General features: G+C 57.0%; 5 protein-coding genes and 1 pseudogene across 6 annotated transcripts in view; 3 read left to right on the plus strand and 3 right to left on the minus strand.

Annotated features, from left to right (window-relative positions):
* Positions 1 to 6: 6 nt before the first annotated feature.
* LOC111732682 (protein Hook homolog 2-like) lies at positions 7 to 1,006 on the minus strand. The gene is made up of 3 exons (XM_023524611.1): positions 849 to 1,006; positions 261 to 346; positions 7 to 190 (listed from the first exon to the last, which is right to left on the minus strand). The coding sequence occupies exons 1-3, from the start codon at positions 891 to 893 to the stop codon at positions 85 to 87; spliced, it is 237 nt and encodes a 78-aa protein (XP_023380379.1). The 5' UTR covers positions 894 to 1,006; the 3' UTR covers positions 7 to 84.
* An 11,045-nt stretch (positions 1,007 to 12,051) lies between these two features.
* Positions 12,052 to 13,902, plus strand: JUNB (JunB proto-oncogene, AP-1 transcription factor subunit). The gene has a single exon (XM_011382527.2). It carries the CDS (start codon positions 12,361 to 12,363, stop codon positions 13,399 to 13,401), a length of 1,041 nt encoding a protein of 346 aa, XP_011380829.1. The 5' UTR covers positions 12,052 to 12,360; the 3' UTR covers positions 13,402 to 13,902.
* A 2,124-nt stretch (positions 13,903 to 16,026) lies between these two features.
* PRDX2 (peroxiredoxin 2) lies at positions 16,027 to 18,888 on the minus strand. Its single transcript, XM_011382532.2, has 6 exons — positions 18,726 to 18,888; positions 18,150 to 18,261; positions 17,900 to 18,053; positions 17,205 to 17,327; positions 16,908 to 17,038; positions 16,027 to 16,366 (listed from the first exon to the last, which is right to left on the minus strand). Exons 2-6 carry the CDS (start codon positions 18,250 to 18,252, stop codon positions 16,281 to 16,283), a joined length of 597 nt encoding a protein of 198 aa, XP_011380834.1. The 5' UTR covers positions 18,253 to 18,261; positions 18,726 to 18,888; the 3' UTR covers positions 16,027 to 16,280.
* A 154-nt stretch (positions 18,889 to 19,042) lies between these two features.
* RNASEH2A (ribonuclease H2 subunit A) lies at positions 19,043 to 25,533 on the plus strand. Its single transcript, XM_011382531.2, has 9 exons — positions 19,043 to 20,409; positions 21,198 to 21,613; positions 21,826 to 21,897; positions 22,025 to 22,151; positions 22,255 to 22,342; positions 23,745 to 23,882; positions 23,987 to 24,074; positions 25,093 to 25,216; positions 25,328 to 25,533. The coding sequence occupies exons 2-9, from the start codon at positions 21,487 to 21,489 to the stop codon at positions 25,461 to 25,463; spliced, it is 900 nt and encodes a 299-aa protein (XP_011380833.1). The 5' UTR covers positions 19,043 to 20,409; positions 21,198 to 21,486; the 3' UTR covers positions 25,464 to 25,533.
* Positions 22,370 to 22,488, minus strand: LOC111732691 (annotated as a pseudogene).
* MAST1 (microtubule associated serine/threonine kinase 1) overlaps positions 25,092 to 27,083 on the plus strand; it is a 36,362-nt gene continuing 34,370 nt past the window's right edge. The window contains exon 1 of one of the 2 annotated variants that reach the window (XM_011382529.2): positions 25,092 to 25,216. The gene's annotated coding sequence lies outside the window, so the exon portion shown is untranslated. Of the gene's footprint in view, positions 25,217 to 25,662; positions 26,755 to 27,083 lie in introns of those variants that run through there. The other variant, XM_023524612.1, reaches the window with a different exon arrangement.

Here is a 27,083-nt window from a genome sequence, read left to right on the forward strand (position 1 = left end):
GTCTGTCTGTCCATTACTCAGAACAAATGTCTAACTGACCCATCCTCCAGAACATGTCTAGCTAAGTCTTCCCTAATCAACTCTTCAATCTGTCCCCCAGTCGAGTCCACCTGTCACCTTCAGCCTCCAGTTGGGACCTGGGTCCTCTGAGATGCGCTGGAGCCATGCCTCATTGAACCAGGAAGGGTCTCTGGGGATAAGAAGATGAAATGAGCTGCTGGGGGGACTCTTTGGGGACCCTCCCCCTCTGCTCCACTTACATCTGGTTCAGCACATTGGCTATGGCCAGGCCACTGCTCAGCTCCTGGGGGCGGGTACAGGGGGATGGGACATGGAACGTCTGCAACTGTGGGGAAGAGGAAAGCACAATGGACAGCGTCAGGGTCTGGAACCAACGAACCACTCCCTTTTTGCAGACTTTTCCAGTCACCAGGAACTTTTTACATGGTTGGACTAAAGCTGGCCTGTTGCTCCAGCAAGCCGGCTCTGCTCACCTGGGACCGGAGGGGGCGTGGCCTCACTTTACCTCTGTCCCACAAACCCCGCGCGACCAGTCCAGGGCAGAACCGAGTCACCTCGGCCCCACAGGCCCGCGTCACCAGGCCAGTTCACCTGTGCCCTCGCCCCACGTGACCAAGCCACGAAGGGGCGGGGCCTCACCTGTTCTTTCCACGCAGACCTGCCACGTGACGGGAGCGGGTGCTCAGGCCAGAGTCCAACGGCCCCGCAGGCCGACAACCCCCTTCCTCCTCCTAGCCCCAGGGCAGAAAAGTGAACCAAGCCAAGGCCTGGGATCCCAGTCGAAAAGAGCGGACGGACACCTGCCCCTGGCCCCGCCTCCAACCTACCCAGGTGAGCAGAGACCCGCATAACTCGGCCTTGTCCACGCTCATGGCTCCCGAACAGATTCGACCACGGCCGCGGAGCTCTGCTACCGCAGCCGCCTCCAGATCTGCCACCAGTGAGCGTCTGCAGCCGCGACCTCCCGCTCAGCCTAGAGCACCGCCCCGCTCCGCCCCCTAGGCGCAGGCCCCGCCCCGAACACGTGATTTCCTCAGGGCGCCAGCTCAGGCCTCCAGTGCTGCCATCTTGGATCCGGGCAGCGATCGGGCGCTCACCTTGCCGCTAGGGGTCAGTCTGGGCCAGTTTAGCGCATCCCTCCTCCCCCAGCTCTTTTGGGGGCAGGAGAGACCTCACGACCGTTTCTCAGCACCCGAGGCGGAACTATCCTACCCTGTTATACGGGAAATTCACGTCTCTTCCCTTCGGCTAAAAGAAATTCTGCTGTTTAATCACCTTATGATTGGAGCCTTTATGTGCACGGGAGAGTGGCAGGCCATAACACATTCCGTGGACTTGGAGGGGGGATCCTAAAGGAGTCTTCCTGGTGAAGGTGACTTGAGAGTCTTGCCCCGGCGTAGATAAGGGGACGGTCCCTAGATGAATGTGGTCCTAGGTCGAGGGCAAGAAGACTCAGCCAGACACATGTTCTGGGTGACAGACAGACACACTTGCCCAGCCTGGATCCGTCCTCCACTGAGCTTTCCCTGCGCTTTCCTCTTCCCGAGCCCAGAGCCAGAGTCCTCCTCAGAACCAGGACGAGGTCCCCGTGGCCCACCAGGGGGCGCTCAGACTGCAGGAACGCGGTATAGGGGCAAGAGGATGAATTGAGTCTGAGACCACGTCTGGGCGATGGAGAGGGCTCAAAGGAAAGTGATTAACAAGAGTAGTTAACCATAAAATCGCTGTCACCATTTATTGAGTGCCTACAGTATGCAGTCCCTGAGCTAAGTGATTTAAATATACAGACGGTTGAAATCTCTCCAGGACTCTAGCTGGCAAGTGTGTTTGAACTCCCGGTTCGCAGGCGAGGAAACAGGCTCTGGGTGGACCCGACCTTACGGAGAGGGATAAAGCCCAGGCTTGCGCGCTTTAACGCCGAGTTCCCGGGCAGCCCCTCCCCCCCCCCCCCCCCCCCCCCCCCCCGCGGGACGAGAGACGTAAAGAGCAGTAATTAGAGGTTATTAGCTGTACCCTAAGGGAGAGGCAGGCTCTGCATTGGGGGTGGGTCTAGATCTGAGAGGAGGGGAGCTGCTCTCTCCAACCCAGAGTCTGTCTCTGGCGACCCAGCCCGGCAGCGGGTTAGGCCGGATGGCAACATCCCCCAAGCCGCTTCTCAAGAGAACACAGTCACTGTACTACCATACACAGGGTACAGCCCATTAACATGCGCAGCCGCACACACGCACGCGGGGACCGCGGAGGCTCGTCTACACCCCCACATCCCCTTCACTTGTTGTTGTCAGCTTCCAGCCCCTGGGAACCGGGTGGGAGGAGGAGGAGGGGGGAAGGGATAAGGACCGGGCGGCAGTGCTAGCTTCCGGACTGGGCTGCCTTCGGGCGGACAGGCAGGCGTGGGAACCACTGCCGCTGGCTCCCCGATCTCTCACCCTCGGGAGGAGAGGGTGTTGCCAACAGCGGGAAACGGAGCCGCCCCGGCCCCAGGTAGAAGGGGAAGGTGAGCCGGAAACTAAGGCTGTTCCTGAACAAAGTGTGTGTGGGGGGGATATCTGTGAAAAGGTCTGGTTGCCCAATGTTGGAGGACATGCTGATATCACCAAATATTTGGGGTGGTGTCCCTAATGTTTGCAAAAGCAGCAGGAATCTTGATGTTGAGAAGGAATCTGGGAATCCAAATATTTGGACCATGGACTTGAATTGTTCTATCGTTGATGTGATATTATGGGCGCGTTCTAGATAATCGGTGACCTGAATCCCCATATTTAAGGAAAAGTCCAGGTGCCATTAATTTGGGGGGGAGCCACAACCCTCCACTTGGGGCAGCAGGAATCTTATGTTTGGGGTGAAATGGATCTCCCACGTTGGCAGAGAAGAGCAGTAATCTGTATTATGGTATGCATAGAGTCACGCTGTTGGAGTATCCCGGCACCTTCAATTCAAAGGAAGGGGTCACAATCAGGCATTTTGAGACAGGAACCCTCTATTTGGGGGAAGGACATGAACTCTCATTTTTGGTAGAGGGAGCTCCAAGTTTTGGGGATGATCTGGAGGTGCTCATTTTGTAGAAACAGAGTACAGGTCTGGGCCAGCAACCCCCAGCTGATTTGGGGACCCCACCCCCTCCTGTCTGTTTCCAGGAACAATTGGGCCTAGCCTGGGTAGTACTGCTGGGAAGTGGGTGACTCAACCCCTCCCTGCGGCCACAGCTGGACCCCCGCCTGCACCCTCCAGTCTTCACATCTGGGCAGAGACCCAGCCATTGAGGGCTGGGATGAGGACCCTGAGTTCACACAATTGACGGCTGGCGCCCCTCCCCTAGGGCTGACCACAGCCATATGGTGGACACCATGCCACATACCACAGGGGGACCGCACAGGCCCTTTCACTCCAGACACTGACATCCCTCTCCAGGAGCATCCATCCTATACCCCCTCCCTTCTGTGTATCTAAGTCCACGTGAAGTGCGCTCACATTTATGTATGTGTGAGATAGTAGGTCTGTGATTGCGTGTACATGGGTGTGTGTGTCTACCTCCACCTGTCTTGGGGCCCTGGAAATTTATGCAAGAGGCTATCTGTGTGTGGTTTGGTGGTGTGGGGTGGGGGACTGTCAGGACTGGGGCACAGGCTCTCTGTATGAGACCTTGCTTTGTGTCATTCTTTGTGTGAGAGGTGTGTGACAATCAATGTGGCTTTAGGTTGTGTTTCTGTTTGACCATCTCCTTTCTCTCCATTGTGTGTCATTCTATGATAGTGTGACCCTGCCCTGTGTGTCCTTGGTTTGTCCACGTACCCTTCACAATATATGGATGTCCTTGTATGAGGCCTTTGGGTTTGTCTGTGACCCTACTTTGTGCATCCTGTTTGTGATGACCATATGACAGAATGACTGTCATACGTCTTGATGTCCAAGACTTTTTCTTAGGCTTGATGGTGACGAATTGGAGTGTCTATGTATGACCTCTGTGTATGAAGACGGCCCTATCTGTGTCCTTACCACAAACGGTGTGTCTGTGTATCTGCGTCTCTGTATGTATCCATGTGACCCTGTCCGCATGCGCTGCAGGACTGGCTGGACTAGTGAAGGTTTGTGCCAACGTGGTGTGGCAGGTGTATCCAGTGTCCGTGATACTGTGGGCAGTGGGAGAGTTTGTGACATTGTGGGGAAGTGTCAAAGTCACACTGAGATGGTGATATGCGCAGAAGGCGTGAGGCCCAGCATCCCAGGGCTCTGAGCTGGGAGGGACCTTCCCGGCGCTGCGGGGGCGCGTGCGTCGTGCGTGACGTGAGAAACGACGGGGTCACTGTGTGCGTGGAGCCCGACGCGGTCGTGCGTGCAAGAGCGGGGAGCAGGGGATGGGCGAGCTGCGTGCGAGCTGCGTGCGAGCGTGCGTGGGCGGCCGCGGGGGCGGGGCGCTCGGGGCACTGCCCCGCCCTACCCCGGTCCTGGGCCACGGATGAAACCCGGGAGGGGGCTGCCGTTAACCCCTTCCTGCCCGACCTGAAACTTGTGGGCCCTCGACGTTGCGCGCGGGGGCTTCCCCGGCGCCTGGGGGCCGTCCCTGCCAGGAGAGGAACCCCCCCCCCGATTGAACTGAGACACCCCCCCAGTTACTATGGGAACAGGAGCTTCCGAGCTTCCCGCGCTATCTGGAGAGAGCTTTCTCCCCTCCTCTTCTGCTCCCCCTCCACTCCGTAATCTGCAGACAATGCGGTTCCCGCTCCCGGTCTCGGGGGAAGGGGGCTGGGGTCGGCGAGGCCGATGCGTGCATGACTCAGGCCGGCCCGGGGGTCCCCTGGCCGCAGCCGACCCCGTTCCGTCTTTACCGCCCCCGTGACTCACCCCTCGCGGCTTTCCCCGTGTCTGACTCAGGCCCCTGGGGAGGGGTATGTGGACTCTAAGACCCCCTCCAGGAAGGGGGTGAACCAAGTTATGGGGACTTGGGGACTTCGTGCTCCGGGAGAAAGACTCCCCCTCTAGCAGGGGCGGTGTCGTCCCTTACCAGTCCCTCCCCAAGGTCACTAGAGGCGTTTCCCCCATCCCTGAATAGGCAGGGCCTACCCCCACCCAGGCCTCCGGGAACCCAGCCTCCAGTCCCTCCCCCCCCAGCCCACAGGAAGTTTTGGCAGAGCCCTTCTTGGCGATGAAACGGTTAAAGCCGTTTTTCTTATTCATTTCATCCAGGGGCCCCTTTTGACTCAGAATAAGCTGGGTGCCCCCTTGAGCCGGGCCTCCTGGGGGCCTGAGTTCATACTCCACCCCACATGTATTATTTTAAAGAGGGAAAGGAAGGCGGTTGGTGAACTGGGTGGGGGTCTTGGGTAGCATACAGAGTTGGCTTCAAATCCTGCCTCTGTTCTCATCACTGTCTGGGTATCAGTTTCCCCATCCGAAAGTGGGGGGTAATTGTGTCCTGCTCATTGTGGTGTTGCGGGATTAGGTGAATAATGGATGGGATGCTTTGCATCTAGAGCTGGACACAGGAACAGAGAGGGGTGGCCTATGGAAGGACCCAGACTTGTCCTGTTTCCCAGGCCAGGGTGTCAGGGTGCCCAGCAGGAGCTAGTCCTTGCTGGCTAGCCCGTGCCCCTCCCAGGTGCTCAGAGGCCTTGGGGTTCATCCCATCCACCCCCTGGCCCAGCGGGCACCCAGGAAGTGAGAGGCGGAGCAGGAATGAGGAGGAACCTGTTGGGCCCGTCACCTCCCCATCCCCCACCCTCATTCCGGGGCCCTGACAAGGCCCCAATGCTGCAGCCCCACCCCTTGCTGCCCTGGACGCTTGGGTCCTGACCCAAGGGTGGCTGGAAGGAGGGGATGTTGGCGGAGACAGCGTCTCGGGAACATCCTGTGGACTGCCGGCCGGCCGGACAGACCAGACTGGAGGCTCAGCCCCTCCCCGGGCAGGGCAGAAGTCGGCTGGGGGCAGAGTAAATATGGCCCAGGGTGGCCAGACTTGGGGGAGTGGCAAGGAGTGTACACATACACAGTCACTCTGAGAGAGCCAGTCCAGACACACAAACCCCTGTCACCCTGGCCACAGAGAGACTGCCAACTAGGGACACACTGACAGGGTCAGACACATATCTGGGCAAGACAACCCAGCAAAAGCTGTCACACACCAACACAGTAACAGGGCAGACTCAGGAGCAAGACTGAAATGCTGCCAAATACACAAAGCCAACTACAGGCCAGAAGCATGCAGGCAGGGTGTGTGTGACATGGATAAATCAACTGGGCTTACAGGCAGTATGGACACATTGCCAAACACAAGCACAGAGAGACATTTAGGTAAGCACAGAGCCTGGCTGACCAAGTACCATGGTCGTCACACACATGCTGAAACAAATGTGACAGGTCAGAAACGCACAGAACAAGTACACAGACGACTGTGTCACATAGGAGCAGGCAATGCATGCATGTTGACAGACTCAGAAGGGACAGTCACTTTCAGCACAAGTGCCTCAAGAGCTGCACGAGACATGTTCAGAACACACTGTCAAATCCTGACACACAAGAGAAAGCAACACATACACACATACTAGCAAGATTATCAACTCAAAAAGATACTCAGGCAAAAGAGAAAAAAAAGCTATAACAGGGTGGGTGGAGAGGACACATACACACTATGACCGAGAGTCTCCCCACAGTTGTGCAGACACTCAGAAGGCCATGAGGCACACCAAGAGTTACAGATACACACTACCTCACTGGTAGCATTCACATGTCAGACCCCCAACAGATGAGACAAATGCAAACAGACAAACTGACATATTCATATGGTCTAGCCAGGCAGTCACATCGAGCAGAGAGGCAAGGACAGGCCACAGTCGGACATTCATAAACACATTGGCACAGAGACACCCTGACAGAACCTGTTGGCTAGTGCATGTGCGCATACACACACACACACACACACACACACACACACACACACCCAGCCACAGAATTTACACAGACCAGCCACAGACAGGCCATTGTCAGACATTCATAAACACATTGGCACAGAGACACCTTGATAGAACCTGTTGGCTAGCACGTGTGCATGCATGCACTCACAGACACACAGAGACCAGCCACAGAGAGGCCATAGTCAGACATTTGTAAACACGATGGCACAGAGACACCTGGGTGTGCACGCACACACACACGTACCTCCTATACACACAGACCTCACACAAGCAATGGACCTCACACACACGAACATACATACACACCAGACACAAATAGGTTAACCATACAAACTCCAAAACAACACCTGCATATAGGTCAGCAATATGCAACCTATTCCATAGACCCTACATACACACTCATCCACCATCCCCCCTCCTGTCCCCCAAAGCAGACAGGTCTTACACACCTCTGCAGGGTGGGGCCAACACAGACACATGCATTGGGGAGACAGGCCTCACACACACTCTCACATGCCCTGACAGGCCAACCACACCACACACATGCACTCCTGGTTCTTGCTGAGGTGCTGTTGGGCTCTGGGCTTCCCAGCCTGTCTCTGTCCCCCTTCCCCCAAGATCCTGGCACTTCCTCTCTCCAAACATCACCCCCTCCCCCCAACACACACACTTCCCTCCCTCCCTACTGTTTGTCACTTCCCCAGAGGCCTGGCTGAGCTGCCTCAGTCCTCCCTCAGTCCTCGGTGGGCTATGGGCCTGTATTCTCAGCATGTCCCCTGTAATGGGGGCACACAGACTCTTACCCAGGCTCAGGCCCCCCAGGACCTCACAAGCAGTATGTGGGGGAGACAGAAGCAGTTTTGTGGGAAACTACCCTCATGCCCAGCTGAGTCAGCCTGAGGAGACAGCCTCTCCTTCCTGCTTCCAAGAAAACCCAGCAGCTTCCTCTCTGGCAAAGGGGGTGAGGGACCCCCCAAACCGCAGAGGTGGGGGAGGGAGGTGGCTGGCAGGCCAGGGGCTCCTGGGGGAGGGCCTCTGTGATTCTCAGCCTCTTCCTGCCCAGCTGCCTGTCCACACCCAAGGGCAGGGACGCGAGAGGTTGGGTGCTATGACTTGTGGGTTCTCGCCCTGGCCTGCCCACTAGCTGACTCACACGCAGCCCCCAGCCCAGTTTCCTGGTGAGGGCCACACTGGTCAGTCGGGCCGGGGTGGGGGGGTCACCGGGCTATTTATGAGAAGGAGAAGTCCCTCATGTCAAGGCCAAAAGCCCCAGAGAGACCCATGAGTGGGGGTGGGTGAACTTCCCCCTTATCCCCCACCAAGCCCTGGGCCCCTGGGCATGGGGGAAGCCTGGGCACAGAGTGCTCCTCTAGGTCCTGGTCTGGAGCCCAGGGGCTGGGCAGTTCCCAGCTGCCAATCTGGGCACCCAGGCCAGGCGGGGGAGGGGGTTATCCTCACACCCTCCTCACAGGGGCCTTGGCGCCAGTGGGGCGGCGTGAGGGGGTGGTGCCCAGGCCACAAGGGTGAGACTGGCAGGGGCCTGGAACCTGCTGTACCAGCTCAGCTGGGCCCCCGCCCTCGCCCTCCCTTGCTGGCCTGATCCCCACCCCCTGTTCAAACACCCTTGCAGAGCGTATGGAGCAACCCGACCCCACTCCAACATGCTGGCCTGTCCCCCCAACCAGCAGTACCCCCAGCCTGTGCCCAACTCCATTTCTCTCCAACTTGAAGGAGACCCTCTGTGAAAGGGCCCGCAGAGCTTGGCATGCAGTTGGTACTGCATAAAGCCCCCTCTACCTATGATTATCTACAGTATAGTGGCTAATGCTCTGGAGCCAGACAGCTCGGGGCACTTCTCAACTCCAACACTTACAGCTGTGGGACATTAGGCAAGTTCTTTACCTTCCTGTGCCTCAGTTTTCTTGTCTGGTAAGTGGAGGGGCATAGCATGCATTTCACTGGGTAGTTGGAAGCAGGCAATGAGTTACTCCACATAAACCACTTAGAAGAGTGCCTAGCCCATGGCAAGAGCCATGTAAGTGTTAGCTATTAAAATAATAATTATTTCTCAGTCTGTCTGCCTATCTTAAGTGTCTGAGTCTTGCTGTCTGTCTGCATGACGCTAACCCTGCCCCTGGTTTGTCTCTCTGGCCATCTCTCCCTGCCTTGACTCCCGCCCCCGTACACCCACTTTTCCTTGCTGAGTCCTTGCCCTCCATCTTGACCCCCTCTGGCTTGGCTCACCTCTCTCCAAGACTCCCCCAGCCTAGCCAGTCTCAGCACTGGCCAGGGCTGACTCACTGTGCCCTCTTGGCCAGTGATACCTGAAGGTTGGCTTCATGAGATGCTGCCCTCTAGCCAGACCTGCCCAGCCCCCCAACCCTGCCCACTGCTCCCCCCTCCCGCAGGGCCCCAGGCCAGATGTCAGCTGCAGTTATTAGCTTGGGCGGGAGACACAGGCCTTGGCAGCTTTCCGGCCAGACTCAGCGGCCGCTGGAATCTCCCTAGAGCCTGGGGCGGGGGAGGGGAGCAGTTTAAGCAAGGGGAGGACAAGAGGGGGCACCCAGGGGTCACAAGAACCTCCAAAGACCAAAGACAGGGACGACCCCAGCTTCTCATGGGACCTTCCTCCCCAATGCCACCGCTCTGCTGGACTTCCCCCTGCCCCCACATGTTCAGTTTCTCTTTCGCCTCTTTCATTTTCCTTTTCTCCCCTACCCTTGGTGAGCTCTGTCTTCCCTACAAAAGACGGCGAACCTCATCCTCAGCCTCTCTCTACCCTAAAGAAACTTCCATCATTCCAGACCGACGCCTCTCAGAGAGAGACTGAGCTTCTCACCTCCTGTTTTAGTGGCTCACATCCTGTTTGGAAGTCCCACCTTAAGTCTAACTGGAAGCCTTACCATCTAAATTGCCACCCAATCCTTACTGGGGGAGGGTCTCCTGGTTCCTCCTATATTCTCTCTTTGGATTTTCAGGTCTCTTCTGACAGGAGGGAAGGGGAGCCCTCCGATGAGGGAGATACTCTGGAGAGGGAGGGAACCCCACTAGGTATTCTGGATGGTTGATGAAACCCCCAGACTAAAACAGTTGTCAGGGGCCCTTGCCTGCATGAGTGAGGGAGGGGGCACCCCAGCCCCTAGGTGTGTTTGTGAGGAGGGGCCCTAGATCTCCCGACAGAAAGGAAAGGTACCCCGCCCCAAGGAAGGAGGCAGCCGGGGGCGCCTCGAGGCATGGACCCGCCCCCTCCGCGCCAGGTCCGTCCAGGGGCGAAGTCCGACCCAGGCCCTCGGGCAGGCGGGGACCTGCTGGGCTGGGTCGGGCCGGGCCGGGCCTGGTAGGACGCGGCCCCAGCGCCATTGGGTGGGGCCTGGCCAGGCGGCCATGAGAGCCCTGGGGGCGGCGGCTGGGGCTGGTCGGGACTAGCCGTCCGGGGGCCCGGGCGCGCCCTGGGACCTGGCAGAGATACCCGGGCTCCCGGCTGCTGGCTCGGGGGCCCGGGACAGCGCAGGCCCCACCCCTTCCTGTGCCCTTATATGGGCGTCGGCGAGAGACTCCGGGGACCACCCCGCCCCCAGCCTGCACTCTGATACCGGCCTGTTGCCGTGACGACCAGGCCTTGCCACTTCCCCCCCATCTGTCGGGCCAATGGAATCGTCCCCGACCGCCTTCCTCGGAGATCATCCGCGGGAGCCGCGGGCTGAACCATTGCTGGACGGGGGAGACAGTGACTGGAGGCCTCTGCGGCTGGGGTCGCACCCTGCTCTGCGCCGGGGTCGCGCATCCAGGTTCCTCTTCCGAGACGCGGAAACCGGCCGGGCCGAGGGCGGGGCGCACGATCCCGTAGGATCTGAGTGACGGAAGCAGGGCCGGGCTCCTTCCCCCAGGGCTGTTGCCACACTTCCTGCCGCGGAGCTCTTCCCCGGCCTGTTTCTAAGGAAGGAGTGGGGTTAGAGTCGACCGCACCCCGGCCGTCGGGCTGAGTCCAGGCACCAGAAGCCGACACGGTGTCCGTCAAGCCCAGGGTCAATGGGGGAGGGCTTTGGATGGAGACGGTATACAGGAGCCTAGACGTTACCCACAATCACGGGTGCGCCAATCATGAAAGACCCAGTAGTCCAAGTCCCCACGACCTTCACAGATACCCCCTTGCCTCACATCTCAACCCGGGCCCTCTGTCATTGTCATCTCAGCTCTGAAGGTGTGCCTCAACAATAATTCTCCTTCATCAGAGCTTCGCAGATGACCCCAGTGACCCCAACCTGTGACAGTGCCCCCCGACATCGCCTACTCCAGGGTATCATCGTCCTCCCTGGAGCCCCTCTCCCTCCCCCACATCTCTCTGGCTCATTGTACCCCCTCACTCACTTTCTGCATATCTATATTCACCCAATTTTTTCCTCTTCCCTTCAATGGAGGATCTTCAGTCTCTCCCATAGACTCCAGGACCCTTACTCATTTCTTGCATAATGGATCCTGAAGCCCCTCCTGTGTACCCTTTTCATCTCCCCCCATCTTCTCATTTTTCCTGGGTTCGGTCCCTCCCATGAAAATTCTAGTTCCTCAGGCCCTCTGTACTCGGGACCCTCACTCAATTCCTGAGTCAGACGTCTCCCATTTACGCTGCTTAACCCTATCGTCTCTCTTTTATGGGGTCTTCCAGTGTATTCTCAGCCCTCCAATCCCTCTCGGATACTCTGGGTTTCTCAAGCCTTTCTGTGTATAACCTGGGACCACCCCCCTCCTGCACACACAAGTACACACACACACACACACACACACACACACACACACACTTGCTCTGTACTAGTTCCTCGTGTCCCTCATCGCCTACTCCAGGGGTATCATTGTCCTCCCTGGAGCCCCTCTCCCGTGTGCCTCTGACCGCCCCAGCATCCCCTTCCTCGCGCGCGCCCCGAGGTCCCCTGAGCCCCTCCCCCTGCAGCCTCGCCAAGCCACCCAGCCCGTGGCCGCTGTTTACAAGGACACGCGCTTCCTGACAGTGACGCGAGCCGCCTCCTCCCCTTCCCCACGCTCTAGGAGGGGGGCGCGGGGGCCCGGCTCGCGCGACGGCCAATCAGAGCGCACTTCCGCAGCTTACAATCGCGGTATAAAGGCGTGTGGCTCCGGCTGAGCTGCTGGGACCTTGAGCGCGGCAGGCCACCTTCGGATCCAGCAGGGAGCAGAGAGCAGAGAGCTGGGGGTAGCGACACCCAGAAAGCTAGCGCGCCAGAGAAGGGCAGAAGGTCTCGAGAAGCCGCATAGACCTTCCGCGCACCGCGGCCGGCTGGCCTCTTCGGGCCGCTATCAGTATTCGGGACCGCGCGTGCAGACATCCAGTCCAGCCACCGCTGCAGACAGAGCACCAATCGCAGCAGCGAGGCCCGGGGCGGCCCCGCAGGGACCCCCCCAGACCGCTCGGACCGCCCGGATGTGCACTAAAATGGAACAGCCCTTCTACCACGACGACTCATACGCAGCAGCGGGATACGGCCGGGCCCCGGGCCTCTCTCTACACGACTACAAACTCCTGAAACCCAGCCTGGCGCTGAACCTTGCCGACCCCTACCGAGGTCTAAAAGGACCCGGAGCGCGGGGCCCCGGCCCAGAGGGCAGTGGTGGAGGCAGCTACTTTTCCGGCCAGGGCTCGGACACAGGCGCGTCGCTCAAGCTCGCCTCATCAGAGCTGGAGCGCCTGATCGTCCCCAACAGCAACGGCGTGATCACGACGACGCCCACGCCCCCGGGACAGTACTTTTACCCCCGCGGGGGTGGCAGCAGTGGAGGTGCGGGGGCCGCGGGGGGCGGTGTCACCGAGGAGCAGGAGGGCTTCGCCGACGGCTTTGTCAAAGCCCTGGACGACCTGCACAAGATGAACCACGTGACGCCCCCCAACGTCTCCCTGGGTGCCAGCGGGGGACCCTCGGCTGGGCCTGGAAGTGTCTACGCCGGCCCGGAGCCGCCTCCCGTCTACACCACCCTCGGCAGCTATTCCCCAGCTTCTGCGCCTTCCGGAGGCGCCGGGGCCGCCGTCGGGACCGGGAGCTCGTACCCGACGGCCACCATCAGCTACCTCCCACACGCGCCGCCCTTTGCCGGCGGCCACCCGGCGCAGCTGGGCTTGGGCCGCGGCGCCTCCACCTTCAAGGAGGAACCGCAGACCGTGCCCGAGGCGCGCAGCCGCGACGCCACGCCGCCAGTGTCCCCCATCAACATGGAAGACCAGGAGCGCATCAAAGTGGAGCGCAAGCGGCTGCGGAACCGGCTGGCCGCCACCAAGTGCCGGAAGCGGAAGCTGGAGCGCATCGCGCGCCTAGAGGACAAGGTGAAGACACTCAAGGCAGAGAACGCAGGGCTCTCGAGCACTGCCGGCCTCCTCCGGGAGCAGGTGGCCCAGCTCAAACAGAAGGTCATGACCCACGTCAGCAACGGCTGCCAGCTGCTGCTCGGGGTCAAGGGACACGCCTTCTGAGCACTTCTCCTGTACGGACATTCCCCCAGCCTGGACGGCTGGGCGCACGCCTCCCAAGGGGCGAGGGGGCAGGCGGTGGGCACCCGCCCCGGGGCATAGGGGCGCCGAAAACCACACTGGACTCCTGCCCGCCCGCTCTGCGCCCAGTCCTTCCACCTCGACGTTTACAAGGCCCCCTTCCTCGTATTTTGTATGTCTTTTTTTTCTGCTGGAAACAGACTCGATTCATATTGAATATAATATATTTGTGTATTTAACAGGGAGGGGAGAAGGGGGCGATCGCGGCGGAGCTGGCCCCGCCACCCGGTACTCAAACCCGAGGGTACTCTGGGGAGGGAACCCCCGCCCCCTGCCCTCCCCACTCTGCACCATACTGTGGATAAGAAACACGTACTTGGTCTTCTAAAGAGTTTATTTTAAGATGTGTTTGTGTGTGTGCGTTTGTTGTTCTGACTTTTTATTGAATCTATTTAAGTAAAAAAAAAAATTGTTCTTTATTAATTTCTGTTGTCCTTTTTTTCCAAGCCGGGAGGGCGGAGGGAGGAGAATACTGGACTGCCCCCACTCCACTGCTGTTTGTTGTTCGCTCCGGTATCTGTGTCCCCTCGCTCGTTCTGCCCAGGTACTTCGCAGCCCCAGCTCGAGCGTCCAATCCTCCACGAGTCCTCTGATCCCGGGGGTTGGAAAGTCCAGGGTGGGGACGCGACCCTACCTCCCAGCACCTTGGGGCAGGATGCCTGGGGGCGAGACGCGCAGAGCGCAGGCGCGGCCCTGTACCGCCGCGCGCGCTGGGGCTTTCCCAGCTGACGCAGCGGAAGCGCTGTCCATATATGGGCGGATTCTGTCCAGTGACGCGACGGCGGTCTCCGGGCAGATTCCGGGAATCCCCTCCCCCGCTCTGCCGGGCAGGGCCGCGGCGCCCGGAAAGGGGCCGGGATTTTCCCAGGCGGGCGTCTGCCCGGGCCCGGAAAGCCCCAGGGCTGGGTCCAGAGCATCCGCGGTGGGCGGGCTGCGCTCCTGGGCTCCGGGAGCCACCCCAGAGCCTCCCTCTGGCTGGCGCCAGGACCCCACCGCGCCCACGCTGTCTGACCTGATCCGAGCGGGGGGTTGCTGCAGCCTGTGCGTCGTTGCTGCCGCGGTCCCCCTCACTCCCGCCCAGGAAGGGCGGCTCCTGTCTGCCCGGTGCCAGGCTGGGAGCGGGGCGACTGCCAGGTCTGGTCCTGCCGGGGTGGCTGCTCAGGCCACCAGGCGCAGCTGACGCCCTCGCGCGGGCTCCCTCCCCCGCAGTTGGGGCGGGTAGGCGGCCGGCTGGTGCGTTCCGGGGGCGGAGGGTCAGGCTGGTCTTGGAGCGGAAAGACCCCAGAACAGCCGAGGAAAAACACAGGCCGAGAAACTAGGCCACAGGTAAGGTGGGCAGAACAGACAGTTCGTTAATTCATTTGTAAACTTCTGAACGGGGCCTTGGAGACAGCTTGGACCACAGCAGGCAGACAGATAATAAACAAGGAAACATGATTCGGAGATGGTGGTTAAGTGCCAGAAAAAGAAAACAGGTCAAAGTGGTAGTGATGGGATGGGGGAGATGAGCTGCTTTGGAGAATGGATTGGGAAAGTGGACCTTGAATGAGACCAGATTTGAAGAAGCCTGACCCTCAGAAAATCCGAGGTAACCGTGTTCTGGACAGAAGGGAACAACAGCACATGCAAAGTTCCTCTGGCCAGAACAAGATCAGCCTGTTAAAGAACAGTGAGAAGCCAGTGTGCCTGGAGTGGAGTAAACCAGGAGGGTTGAAGATGAGGTCAGAGAAGACCATACAGGGCCTTGGGGAGGATAGATAAAATTCCAAAGCTGAAACGAGTAACCTTGGAGGGTATTAGGCTGAATAGCAATATTAATAATGGGTCTTTGGATTAAATGAGCATGTTACTCCTGTTCTGTGGAAGGAAATGGGGCCTCAGAGTGGCAAAATCACTTGCCTGGACACACATGCATCAAACTGCACTCCTGGGAATATTGCCTTGCTCCTGACACCTGCCTCCCAGCCTAACCATCACCCTTCTTTCTCCTCTAAGGGTGGACAGGTGGCCTTACCAACCTGTGGTGAGGCAGAACTTGCCTACTATGCATGTATCTCAAGCCCCTGTTCTTGGTTCTGTTCAAGACTGGGTCCCTACTCTCTTTCCCATAAGACTGGACTCTTCTTCCAGGCCCAGAAGCCCATCGTAGTAACCATTCACTGGGCCCTGAGCTTCCCATACTTTTTTCCTTTTAACATGCATGGTGATCTGGCTTGGTTGTCTATTCCCATTTTCCTGATAAAAGCCAAGGAGGATCACAGCTCTTAAATGGCATTTGAACCCAGCCTGGCTGAAGGCAGGTGTGGGCACAGCCCTGCAAGGTCAGGTTCATGTAGGGCATACTGGGACTTGCTCCCAGTAAGGGGTAAACAGCATCCCCACACCCCACCAGGGAAACTGCCCTCAGGCGGAGGAGTAAGCAATGAGCATGGGGTAAGACTTCCACCTTGTGGTGAAGATAAGTAACTACAGTGTCAGTTCCCCAGGCCAGAGCCTGTAGGAAAGGAAGGGTGTGGAGACACCAGGACAGACGACACCAACACGGGCTCATATCTGTCCCTAATACTTTATTGGTCACTTCTAGCCTGTGCCCCGTTAGGTGGGCTACAGGGAGCGGGGGGAAGGGGGGTGTCACCATTACTACTCAGCCAGGAACATGAAAAGGCCTTGGCCTAGCCCTCTAGGATCACAGACGGTGGAATGTGAAGGGGCAGGTCTGGCCTTTCCTGGGCTAGCACAAGGCACCCAGGTGGGGGCACAGGTTGGGGCCAAGAGCCCAAGCTTGGTGCCTGTCTGCCAGTCTAGTTGTGTTTGGAGAAGTATTCCTTGCTGTCTTCCACGTTGGGCTTGATTGTGTCACTGCCTGGCTTCCAGCCAGCGGGACAGACTGTGAGAAGACACAAGGATGCACAGGTGAGGCTACAGCCCAAATATTCAAGTTAGGGCAGTAGTGAGAGGCAAAGCAGGAGTCCGAGTTGCAGAACAAAAACCAAGGCCCAAGACCACACCCTCTGTTAACAGAAGCCCCTAAGCCCAGGTGCAAGATTTTGTGGTTGACATATTTATATATTTTGGCCCCTTTAGCCCCATCTTTCTCAGCCCCAGCCCTACTGGACTTTGCGAGACTAGTCAGGCTGTGCCCACCACCCAAGAAGGCACTAAAATTAGTCAAGCCTACCTTGACACACACCTTCTCAAATACCTTCTCTGTAGAACTTTATTACCTCCTAATTCCCCATCCTTGTGTTGGGATAGCTCTCCCACCAGACTAGAAACTTCTGCAGACAAGGCCCTGAACCAAATCTTCTTTGGGGTCCTCATATCCATGTCACACAGGTGATAGAGCACGCAGTGAATGTGCACGAGTGACTAGAGAGGAGCTGCATACCTACTCATGTGTGAACACATGTGAATGTGTGTTCACTCACCTTCCCCATGCTCATCTGTGTACTGGAAGGCCTGGACCAGCCTCAGAGCCTCGTCCACGGAGCGCCCCACAGGCAAATCATTGATGGTGATCTGGCGAAGGACACCCTTGCCATCGATGATAAAGAGGCCTCTGAAGATATCAGGGTTCATGGTAAGGAGCTGGGAGCTCCCACTGGCAGGGCAAGGGAAAGGAGCACCATCTCCCTGCCAGCCACAGGGCTAGGGGAAGGGAGGGCATTGCCCAAGAATGGTCCCCTCATCTTGAGGATGGGTGTCCCCTGAGGACCCCACAGTACCTGTAGGCAATGCCTTCGTCTTTCTTCAGCACGCCATAATCGTTGGACAAGCTTCTGGTTATATCCGCCAGCAGGGGGATGTTCAGGGGGCCCAAGCCTCCCTCCTTCCGGGGGGTGTTAATCCTGGGGGTGCAGGAGACAGGGTTGGGACCTCAGAATGCCTGGCATAGCAGGGTCCTCACCCTGTGGGCCTGGGTGTGATAAGGGCTGGAGAGGGGGTGCTGGAGGCAAGAGATAAGGGGCTTTAGAGCAAGGCCCTGGGAGTCCCACCCACCCCGCCCTGAAGTGGGTGTGCAGGCTGTTTCCCATAGCTGGGAAGACTAAGCCAGCTTGCCTATTCCAGCAAAGTGGCTTCACATATGCTGGCAGCCTCTGGCATCTTGGGACAGAGTCCCCATTCTCCTGTGTCCTGAGACCCAGCCCTTCACTCCCTTGAACTGGAGTTGCCACCTTCTTGAAATAGTTCTTGGGAGGAAGACTGCTTTGCCTTAAGTGAGATAAAGCATTTGTAACTCCTCACCAAGCAACTAGTTTCCAAACGCTAATTACTGTCATTATCCTTAAGGATTTAGGAGCCATTATTTCCATATTTTCAAGATGAGAAAAGAGGCACAGAGGCTGAACACACACAGCTCGGACCTTGTAGAGGTTTAGGCCCAGCTTCGCCCTCCCTCCCTGCTGGTCCCTGCTAATACCAAGCCAGGTGGGTGAACTGAGAGTCGACAGAGACCCCCAGCACCTCGCAGCCCAGCTTGCGGAAATCCTCGGCATGCTCGCTGAAAGCGATAATCTCCGTAGGGCACACAAAAGTGAAGTCCAACGGGTAGAAAAAGAGCACCACGTATTTCCCTGGGGAAGGAGGCGGGAACAAACCGGGTGTGAGGGCCCCGCACCTCGAATGCCAGGACCCCGCCCCCACTCGAGTCCTCTCCAGGCCGCCCTTACCTCTGTAGTCAGAAAGCTTCACCTCCTTGAAGGCGCCATCCACCACGGCGGTGGCCTGGAAGTCCGGGGCTGGCTTTCCGATGTGCGCGTTACCGGCGGCCATGACTGAAAGCTGAGACGAAACCCCCCGCCCCCGCCCGGTCAGTGCGTCCGGGAAGACCCTTTGTCCTCGCTTCCCAAGGTCACGCTCCGTGCTGGGCCGGGTGACTGAGTCAGCGGCAGAGGCAGCAGCACTGCTCTGCACCCTCCCTGGTACCAGCTCTGTGCGGCTTCGAGGCCACGGGAGACCCGCTGCCGGTTCAGCAAGGGCGGCTCGGCTGCTGCCACCGGGTCCTCATTTGCGTGTCGGCCCGAGCGCGGTGGCTCTGGCCCACCGCCCCGGGAAGGGCCCCCGCGAGCAGGGGGCGGGGAATCTGGCGATGCGGCCTGCGACTCTGGCCTCGGTTTCCCCCCGCAAGCACAAAGGCGGCCACCACGGCGGGTGGAAAACAAAGGAGGCCAGCGCGGAGGACCGACAAGGGCCGAAGCGGCTCCAAGGGGGCTGCCCCCAATTGGATGCGCTCCAGGTGTCCCTACCTGCGTGAGCAAGGGTACACACAACAGCAGACTTGCAGACTCGCGTTTCTCAGCGCCCAGTGCGCAAAAGGCCGCGGAGCCTTTTATGCGCAGCCGGAACCATGACGCGCAGGGCGGGGGGAGGGGAGGGGAGACAGGCGGAGCGGTCGGGTCCACTACCACTGCAGGGGAGGGGGAGCGGAGCCGGCTGGGTACACGCGCCTGCCGGGCCACTGAGGGAGGCTTGCAGGTGTGGGCCGCGACGGCTTGCCCCCGCCCGAAGGGGTAATGCGGGCTCCACAGACCCCCGCGCCAGGCTTAGCCCCCGAGCGCGCCGGGGGCGGTTGGAGTCCGGCATGGCCGGGAGCCCAGAGGCTCTGCTGCTGCTGCCTCTGATGCTTCTGCTGCTGGCGACCCCTGCCCAGGTCTCCCCCGACTACTATTACTTTGGCGAGCAGGGCAAAGGCGACACCTGGGAGCAGTTGCGGCTGCAGCATCAGGGAAAAGGTAACCACAGGTCGCGGCTGTGACGGTGCGGAAAGGTTCTCCATTGCCCCACTTTGCCAGCTGGCTGTAAGCAGACCCTCCTCCGTGGACTTCACATCTCCGCCCAGCTCCACACTGGGCTGGTTATTTATCTCTGAGGCTCAATTTTTTCTGTGAATTGAAATAGATACTGCCTTTAAGCAGCTTACACGGAGAGAGGGTATGGGAGCAGGACCCAACGGGCACATCCATAAAATCATGGATAGGTGGTAGGAAGCGCAAAGATAGAAAAAGAAGGCAGGTCAACTTCTAAAGGCCCAACTGAAGGAGATAGGTAACCAATATAGCTGTCATGACAAGAAAAGCCAGTAAGGCAAAGATGTAGGGGGAAGTGTGCCAGGGAGTGCCGTGTGATGGAGGCTTCGTGAATTGGCACTTGTCATATAGAGGTTTAGGTAGAAGTCTGTAAAAGAACCTTGTAAAGAGGAGTGGTTACACGCTCAGTAAGTTGTAGCTTCTTTAAAAGTGATCCTACTCAGTGGTTTTCCTCTACGTACTAGGAGAGCACCAGGGGTTTTAAGTACCTTTATTATGCTAATTATGTCATTTAATTTACCACCTGACCGACCTGCTGGTCCAGTGGCACTGTGCCTGTTGGACAGGCTCATTATCACTTCCCTGAAGATGGGAGTCAGCTTCAGATGGTGGGCACCAGGGGTGTAGTGCCACAGTCCCAACTGGGTAGGCTGGCACAGGTGGGCAGTGTTAGTTTGCAGTCCCTCTGGGCAACTCAGCAGATGCGGGAGCTCAGAAGGGTGGCTTACTCTTTCGAGGTCTCGGTTTCCCCATCTGGGACTAAAGGAAGATTAAAATTAGATCATCTGTGGCAGGGTGCCTGGCACAGAAGCACAGTCCTGCAAACAAGAGCTGTTGCTGTTTGGGTGTTTATCTTCCTTCCCCGTTACAGGAGGGTTGGCGGGTAGGTTAACCCCGACCTAGCCCTCTATTCCTAGAAGTGGAGGACTCGATCCTTGGCCCGTGGGGAAAGTGGCGCTGCCTTTGCGACCTGGGCAAGCAGGAGCGCAGTCGCGAGGTGCTGGGCACAGCGCCGGGCCCGGTGTTCATGGACCGCGAGAACCTGGTGCAAGTGCGGCCCTGCAGGCAACGAGATTGTTCACCCTGCAAGCCGATCGACTGCGACTGGAGGCCCTGAGACCGAGTGAGAGACGGGAGCAGAGGAGGCGGGGCCAGGGCGGGCTGGCAAGTCATAGGGTGGGCGGGAAGAGAGGAAGGCCTGTGGGTGGCGCGTAGGAGGCGGGCACCGGGAAGGGAGATCTGGGGCCCCTTGTCGGGGGCTTGAAAGTAGTGTGGGGAGGAGACAGCTGAGTCTGGAGATGTGAACCCTGCTGATATCCGAGGAGAAAGGAAGAAAGATAGTGGGGGGCAAGGAAGGGGAAACGAAGACGTAGGAGCTGTGACCCTGAGAAAGGGGCATGAGTCTGGTGAGGGCCAGGGATCCATAGGCAGAGGAGACCAGGGAATAAGATGGGGTGAGAGAAGGAGAAGGGAGGAGTTGGGATAGGATATAAACCCAGAGGTGGGGAGAATGAGCCTGCATGGTGGGCGAAGACTCTAAGCAGAAGTCTGTTGAGGTCTTGGGATCGTAGATCTCGGTTCGGAGGAAGGGGAGGCTTAGCTCAAATGAGAGGGTAGGAAGAGGGGGCGGAAATCCGGATGAGGTACTTAGAGAGAGGGAGTTGGGGGATCCCAAATCCGAAGACCTGAGCCCAGTGGGATCGGGGATACCTAGTCCAGGGGGCTTAGACTGTATGGAGTTGCAGGGATCGACAAGTGCACATGGCCTGAGTCCAGGTCGGGGACGGGGACCCAATGATGCAGGCACCCAAATTCTGGGAGTGTAGTGGTATTTCACCTTCTAGGCCCGGCCCGGTCCGGTCCGCCAAGGCTGGCCTCAGTTTCCCATTTATTTCCCTCTCCTCTCATCAGCTCCGGCGGGTGAGGCTCCAGAGACTCCAGAGCGGAGCTTCGAAAGCGACCCCGCCCACCCCGTTTCCCAAATTCAGAGCTCCGCGGTCGGTCTCGGGAACTACAGATCCCAGGAAGCGGTACGACAGCGGCGTCGGCGTCGGCTGCGCAGACGTCAGCGGCGTCGGAGGCGTGTCCTGTGTGCTAATTGGTGGGGAGCTAGAGCCACTGAGGGACTGGCAGAAAACGCGCGCCCAGACCTGTTTCTGCGGACTTCATTCCTGCGGCTGGTGGCGGCGGCCGAGGCGGCATGGATCTCAGCGAGCTGGAGAGAGACAATACTGGTCGCTGTCGCCTAAACTCGCCTGTGCCGGCGGTGTGCCGCAAGGAACCTTGCGTCCTGGGCGTCGATGAAGCGGGCCGGGGCCCGGTGTTGGGTGCGCTCCTAGGGCCGAGTTTGGGAGGGACGTGATAAAAGGGATGCAAACTGCAGTGGAACGGGAGACGGGATTGCACCGCATTCGGGGTGGGGGTTGGTAGTGGTGATGGCCATGGCATTAGTGATGGCACCGGAAAAAACACTGATGATGGAGCGGGGATGGCAGTTTTCGCGGGCTCACTGATTGGAACCCCGCTTCCCCTTCCCCAGGCCCCATGGTCTACGCCATCTGTTATTGCCCCTTGTCACGCCTGGCAGATTTGAAGGCCCTGAAAGTGGCAGGTGAGCCCGAGTTGTATGTCTGGGGAGGGGGTTACTGGGCATGTGGAGCGGCGGGTGCCAGCTGCAGAGAGACAACAGGAAGTGGTAGAACCAGCTGCTCTCCCTTCTCTCTTAACCTACTTCCCAGACTCAAAGACCCTGTCGGAGAGCGAGCGGGACAGGCTCTTTGCAAAAATGGAGGAGGACAGGAACTTTGTGGGCTGGGCACTGGACGTGCTGTCTCCAAACCTCATCTCTACCAGCATGCTTGGACGGTGAGGGGTCCCCTGGACAGGCCAGGGCGGAGAGGCAGCCAGCATAGGCTGGAATGGATCCATTGCTGGAATGGGGTTGACTGAGCTCTGTTCCCCACTGCAGGGTCAAATACAACTTGAACTCCCTGTCCCATGATACAGCCGCTGGTTTGGTGCAGTATGCTTTGGATCAGGGTGTGAATGTTGCTCAGGTGAGCTAGGAATTTCTTTTTTCTTAAAGCCTACAGTCCCCGGTATTCCTAGGTGGTCTCCCATTCAAGTACTAACCAGGCCAGACCCTGCTTAGCTTCCAAGATCAGACAAGAGTGAGTGTGTTCAGGGTAGCATGGCCGTAGACCCTCAGGAATATTTGTTGCTGTTGATTTCCTACTGCTTTTCCCACCCTAATATGTGTCTGCCCCACTGAGGACCATGGTGGGACCCACAACCCCACCCCCATCTATCTCTGTATCCTAAAGGCTCAGTGTCCAAAACAAATTACACATCTGTCCACTTATCCTAGTCTAGGGCACCCTTTCCTCCTGGACGCCTGCCCCATCCTCTTCCCTGGTCCCCCATCTCCAGCCCCCTCCCCTACAATCTGCTCCCAACATAGCAGCAGCAGACAGTCATCTTTTTTAATGTAAATCTTGACTCACAATCAAGGGGAAGAGAACGAGATTAAATTATCAGAGAAATATAAATTGGCATTGCAATGAGTCTCTAAGGCGAACAACAGATTGTTTTGAGAGAATAACAAAGGCAAATAAATACACTTGAGGAAGGGAATGGAACAAGGAAGGCCTTGCTGAGTTGATGGCTGAGGTCCAGGACTGGAAAGTGGAGTGTGGAGCTGATGATGCAGTACTGAAGCAGATGGACAAGGGCCCTGTCCTCAGAGATTCATGGCCAAGTCAGGGGAGACTTGTCAGGGGAGACAAGTCAGCTGGTAAGTAATAAAGGTGATTTCTGAGAACTGTAACTGCTGTAGAGATCACTTTCCCTGTTACCTCCCTGAACTCATCTTCACTTCAGCCATAGAGACTCCCTACTGCTGCCCAGTATACTGGACATGGTCCTACCTCAGGGCCTTTGCACTTGGCACTCCTCTGCCAAGAACACTTTCCAGATCTCCACACGGCTCATCTCCTCATTTCTTTTGGCCTTTATTCGAGTGTCACCACCTCAGAGTGACCTTCCCTGAACCTCCCCACCCTCTATGCTTCTGTTTAAAATGCTAACCTCTTCCAACTCTCCCCTATCTTTTATTATTTACTCTGTTTCTTGTCTGTAGCCCTCACCCAGGTGTGGGTGTCCCCTCCATGAGAACACAGATTTTTGTCTGGTGTGTTCACTGCCTTGTTCCCTGCATCGAGCACAGCCCATGGAATACAGTAGTGCTCGATAAATGTAGAATGGGTACAGCTTAATCAGGGAAAGCCTCTTTGGAAGGTGATGTTTGATCTGAGACCTCTGAGAAAGATTCAGCCTGGGGATGAGCCCAGAGAAGAGTATTCCAGGCAGCAGGAACAAGTACAAAGGCTCTGACACCGGATTATTTGTAAAGCTGTTTTTCCCGATGTTGAATTAATACATTTCCTGTCACCACTGTAGGTATTTGTGGACACCGTGGGGCTGCCAGAGACATACCAGGAGCGGTTACAGCAGTGCTTTCCCGATATTGAGGTGACAGTGAAGGCCAAAGCAGATGCTCTCTACCCTGTGGTCAGTGCTGCCAGCATCTGTGCCAAGGTCAGCCCCTTGCTGTCCATGTACAACTTCCAGCATCCCTCTGGGCAGGGGTCAGATGTAGTGCCTTGAGAGACGGAAATCCCAAGTGCCTGTCTTGCCCACAGGTGGCACGTGACCAAGCCGTGAAGAACTGGCAGTTTGTGGAAAAACTGCAGGACCTGGACATCGATTATGGCTCAGGGTATCCCAATGGTGAGCAGATGGCAGTGGGGGCTGCCGTGGGAGCTGCCCTGAGACAGCGGTCCTGGTGATAACACTGACAGGACAGACTGAGAGTTGTTCTGCTCATCCCACCCCACCCCACCCCACCGCAGAAGAGGCTGAAGCCTGGACTGGAAGCCACTTGAGCATAGCCATTGTGTGGCAGAGCTGAATTCTAGCTGGCAGGCTCCTTCCTCCCTGCTCCCTCCCTCCCTCTGTGCTGTTCCTCTGGAGCTCCAGTGAGGGACAGAGACCCATAGTGGACATCTGTCCATTCATTAAGGAGAAAAGGACAGGGGGAGGGGCACCAGCTCATGTCCAGTGGCCTCAGCTTAAATCCATCATTTTCCCCCCATGATGAGGCTCAGTTTCCTCGTCTGAAGTGGAGATGATTGTGCCCCCCTCACTCCCCTTGCCCCCACAAGGGCAGATTGGAAGATTCAGTGGCGGGGTTCAAGGAACTTCCTGGTCCTTCTGAGACCCAGGAAAGGACTGGCAGGTGGGTGGAGCGACACAGTAAGTCTGTGACTGGAACTTAGGTGAGGCCAAAATGAGGAAACTAGGTCCAGGCCAAAAACAGTTTGGGCAGCATTCAGTGCTTACTGAGTACCTGGTACATGCTATGCAGGGCCAAGCCCTAGAGGTATAACTGTGAGCAAGACAGATGAGAACGTCTCTGTCCCCACTGAGCTTATGGTTACATGGGGGATATGGGCATTAACCTGATGGTCCACAAATGCTGGTTGTCCTTGGTGGGATAAGGGAGATGTCTCGGGCAGTCTCCCTAAACTGCACCTTGAGCAACAGTCGGCCAGGTGAAAACTTGGGGGTGGATTGCCTGTGCAAAGTTCTTGAGGCAGGAAGATGTTTCAGACAGTGGAAGGTGTCTCAGGTACTCAGGAAGAGGCCTCAGATGAGGTGATGGGACTTAAGATGCCAGACTGAGGAGCTGGGACTTTATGTCATAGCTCGGGGGCCATCACCATTGTTCACCCCACCACTCCCCTAGATCCCAAGACGAAAGCATGGTTGAGAAAGCACGTGGAGCCCATCTTTGGCTTTCCCCAGTTTGTCCGGTTCAGTTGGCGCACGGCCCAGAGCATCCTGGAGAAGGAAGCAGAAGTCGTTACATGGTGGGTGTCCCAGAGGTCCTGTGAGAAAGAGGGAGGGAGGCCAGGGCTCAGCTCGGCCTGGGAGGGCTGCCCCCAGAGAAGGTGGTCAGTGTTGCCACCTCTCATCCACAGGGAGGACTCGCCAACAGGGGATCAGGAGGGACTTGGGAGGATCACATCTTACTTCAGTGAAGGTCCCCGAACTCGCCCCCGCCTTCCCCACCGGTACTTCCAGGAACGTGGCCTGGAGTCAGTCACCACTCTCTAGGAGCTGGCCTGTACCCCTGTTACCTGCCTTCCCCGTCCCCCCAGTTTGTGATTAAAATTGCTTAAGGAAAGCCAGACGTGAGGGTTGTACTTTGGGACGGGGGGTGGTGGGAACGTGGTCTACAGCTGGACCCAGCTACTGACATTTGCAAACTAAACAAGTTGGGCACTGGTTGACTGATTTTTATTTTAAAATATATATTAGTGTGGTACAGAATTAGGGTTTGGACTGTAATAACAAAATACCACAGACTGGGTGGTTTATAAACAAGACATTACAGTTCTGGTGGCTGGAAGTCCAAGGTCAGGGTCTTAGCATAGTCATGTTCTGGTGAGGGCTGTCTTCTGGGTCACAGATTGATGACTTCTTACTGTATCCTCACATGGTGGAGGGGTGAGGGATCTCTATGGGGTCCCTTTTATAAGGATACTAAACCCATTCATGAGGGCTCCATACTGATGACCTAATGATGTCCCCAAAAGCCCCACCTCCTAATACCATCATCTTTGAGGGTTAGGATTTCAGCATAGGAATTTTAGGGCGACACAAAACATTCAGACCATAGCAGGTCTGTGTAGGTCCTTTCAGAGATAGAGATATGTTACAAACATATGCACAGATACATTCTTTTTTAAAGTTTCTTTTTTAACACAAATGGAAGCATACCTTAGATAGTTAATGTTACTCTTCATGCCACATGTATCTTGAAGGAAATTCCAAATGGGCATCTAAAGACTTTCCTCATTCCCTTTACAGCTGAAGCATCCTCTGTGGCATGACTGTCCCGTAGTTTATTTAATGCCTCTTAGTAGATGCTGAGTTGTCATTTAGCTTGCTGTTAAGCCTGTACAGCAGGGAATGACCAGAATGTGCCATCATTTCTCGTATACAGCTTTGTCTGTAGGATAAAGTCCCAGAGGTGAGCTTGCTAGGTTAGAGAATCTATGTGTTTGTTTGTAATTTGGAGAAGAGATATTTTCAAATTCTCCGTGGAGGCTTAATACCCATGGCACATGCACCAGCAGTGTAAGTGAGAACACGTTTTCCCCACAGCCTTGCCAGCAGCAAGACAGATTTATCTCACTCTACGGAAGTTTGGAAGTCAAGTGGCTAAACAACTTCAAAGACACTGGTTTTTTTTTTTTTAGCCTATCTTCCAACTTTGGTGTTTTGCCAGCTTTGGTGTTTTTGCCTGTTATGGTCTCGAGTTAGCCTCCATAGCTCCAGACATTACATCTCAACCTGCAAAGCCTTATCTCCCAGCAGCTGCTCTGTCACTTCCTGGCTGGAGGTAGGATACATGTCCAAGCCCAAGGCAATCCCTAACAAGAGGAGTGGAATATTTGGGATAGAGTCAGGAATTGACACCTAGGGCTAGGGAGAGGCCCATCCTCTCCAACCCTTGAACCCCACCTTGACTTGAACAGTAGGATTTTCATGGAAAGAAGAAAGGGGATGGCTCATTTTTTAATTCGATAGCAGAATCCCAGAGCATTGTGGGAGTATTATTTATGGAGCCTGTATTAGTCTCTTTGGGCTGTCATAACAAAGTACCACAGGCTGGGTGGCTTAAACAACAGAAATTTATTTTCTCACAGTTCTGGAGGCTAGATGTCAAAG

This window comes from Pteropus vampyrus, unplaced genomic scaffold (genome assembly GCF_000151845.1).
Source record: "Pteropus vampyrus isolate Shadow unplaced genomic scaffold, Pvam_2.0 Scaffold482, whole genome shotgun sequence".
Classification (NCBI taxonomy): Eukaryota; Metazoa; Chordata; class Mammalia; order Chiroptera; family Pteropodidae; genus Pteropus; species Pteropus vampyrus.

Coding starts and splice junctions, on each gene's coding strand:
- PRDX2 (XM_011382532.2), bottom strand. CDS start 18,252: ATGGCCGCCGGTAACGCGCACATCGGAAAGCCAGCCCCGGACTTCCAG. Junction 17,328..17,899: donor CAGTTCACCCACCTGGCTTG/GTATTAGCAGGG, acceptor CTGCACCCCCAG/GATTAACACCCCCCGGAAGG. Junction 17,039..17,204: donor GACGAAGGCATTGCCTACAG/GTACTGTGGGGT, acceptor TGATATCTTCAG/AGGCCTCTTTATCATCGATG.
- RNASEH2A (XM_011382531.2), top strand. CDS start 21,487: ATGGATCTCAGCGAGCTGGAGAGAGACAATACTGGTCGCTGTCGCCTA. Junction 22,343..23,744: donor AGGGTGTGAATGTTGCTCAG/GTGAGCTAGGAA, acceptor TCACCACTGTAG/GTATTTGTGGACACCGTGGG. Junction 25,217..25,327: donor GAAGCAGAAGTCGTTACATG/GTGGGTGTCCCA, acceptor TCTCATCCACAG/GGAGGACTCGCCAACAGGGG.
- JUNB (XM_011382527.2), top strand. CDS start 12,361: ATGTGCACTAAAATGGAACAGCCCTTCTACCACGACGACTCATACGCA.
- LOC111732682 (XM_023524611.1), bottom strand. CDS start 893: ATGAGCGTGGACAAGGCCGAGTTATGCGGGTCTCTGCTCACCTGG. Junction 347..848: donor GCGGGTCTCTGCTCACCTGG/GTAGGTTGGAGG, acceptor TCTTCCCCACAG/TTGCAGACGTTCCATGTCCC. Junction 191..260: donor GCCAATGTGCTGAACCAGAT/GTAAGTGGAGCA, acceptor TCTTATCCCCAG/AGACCCTTCCTGGTTCAATG.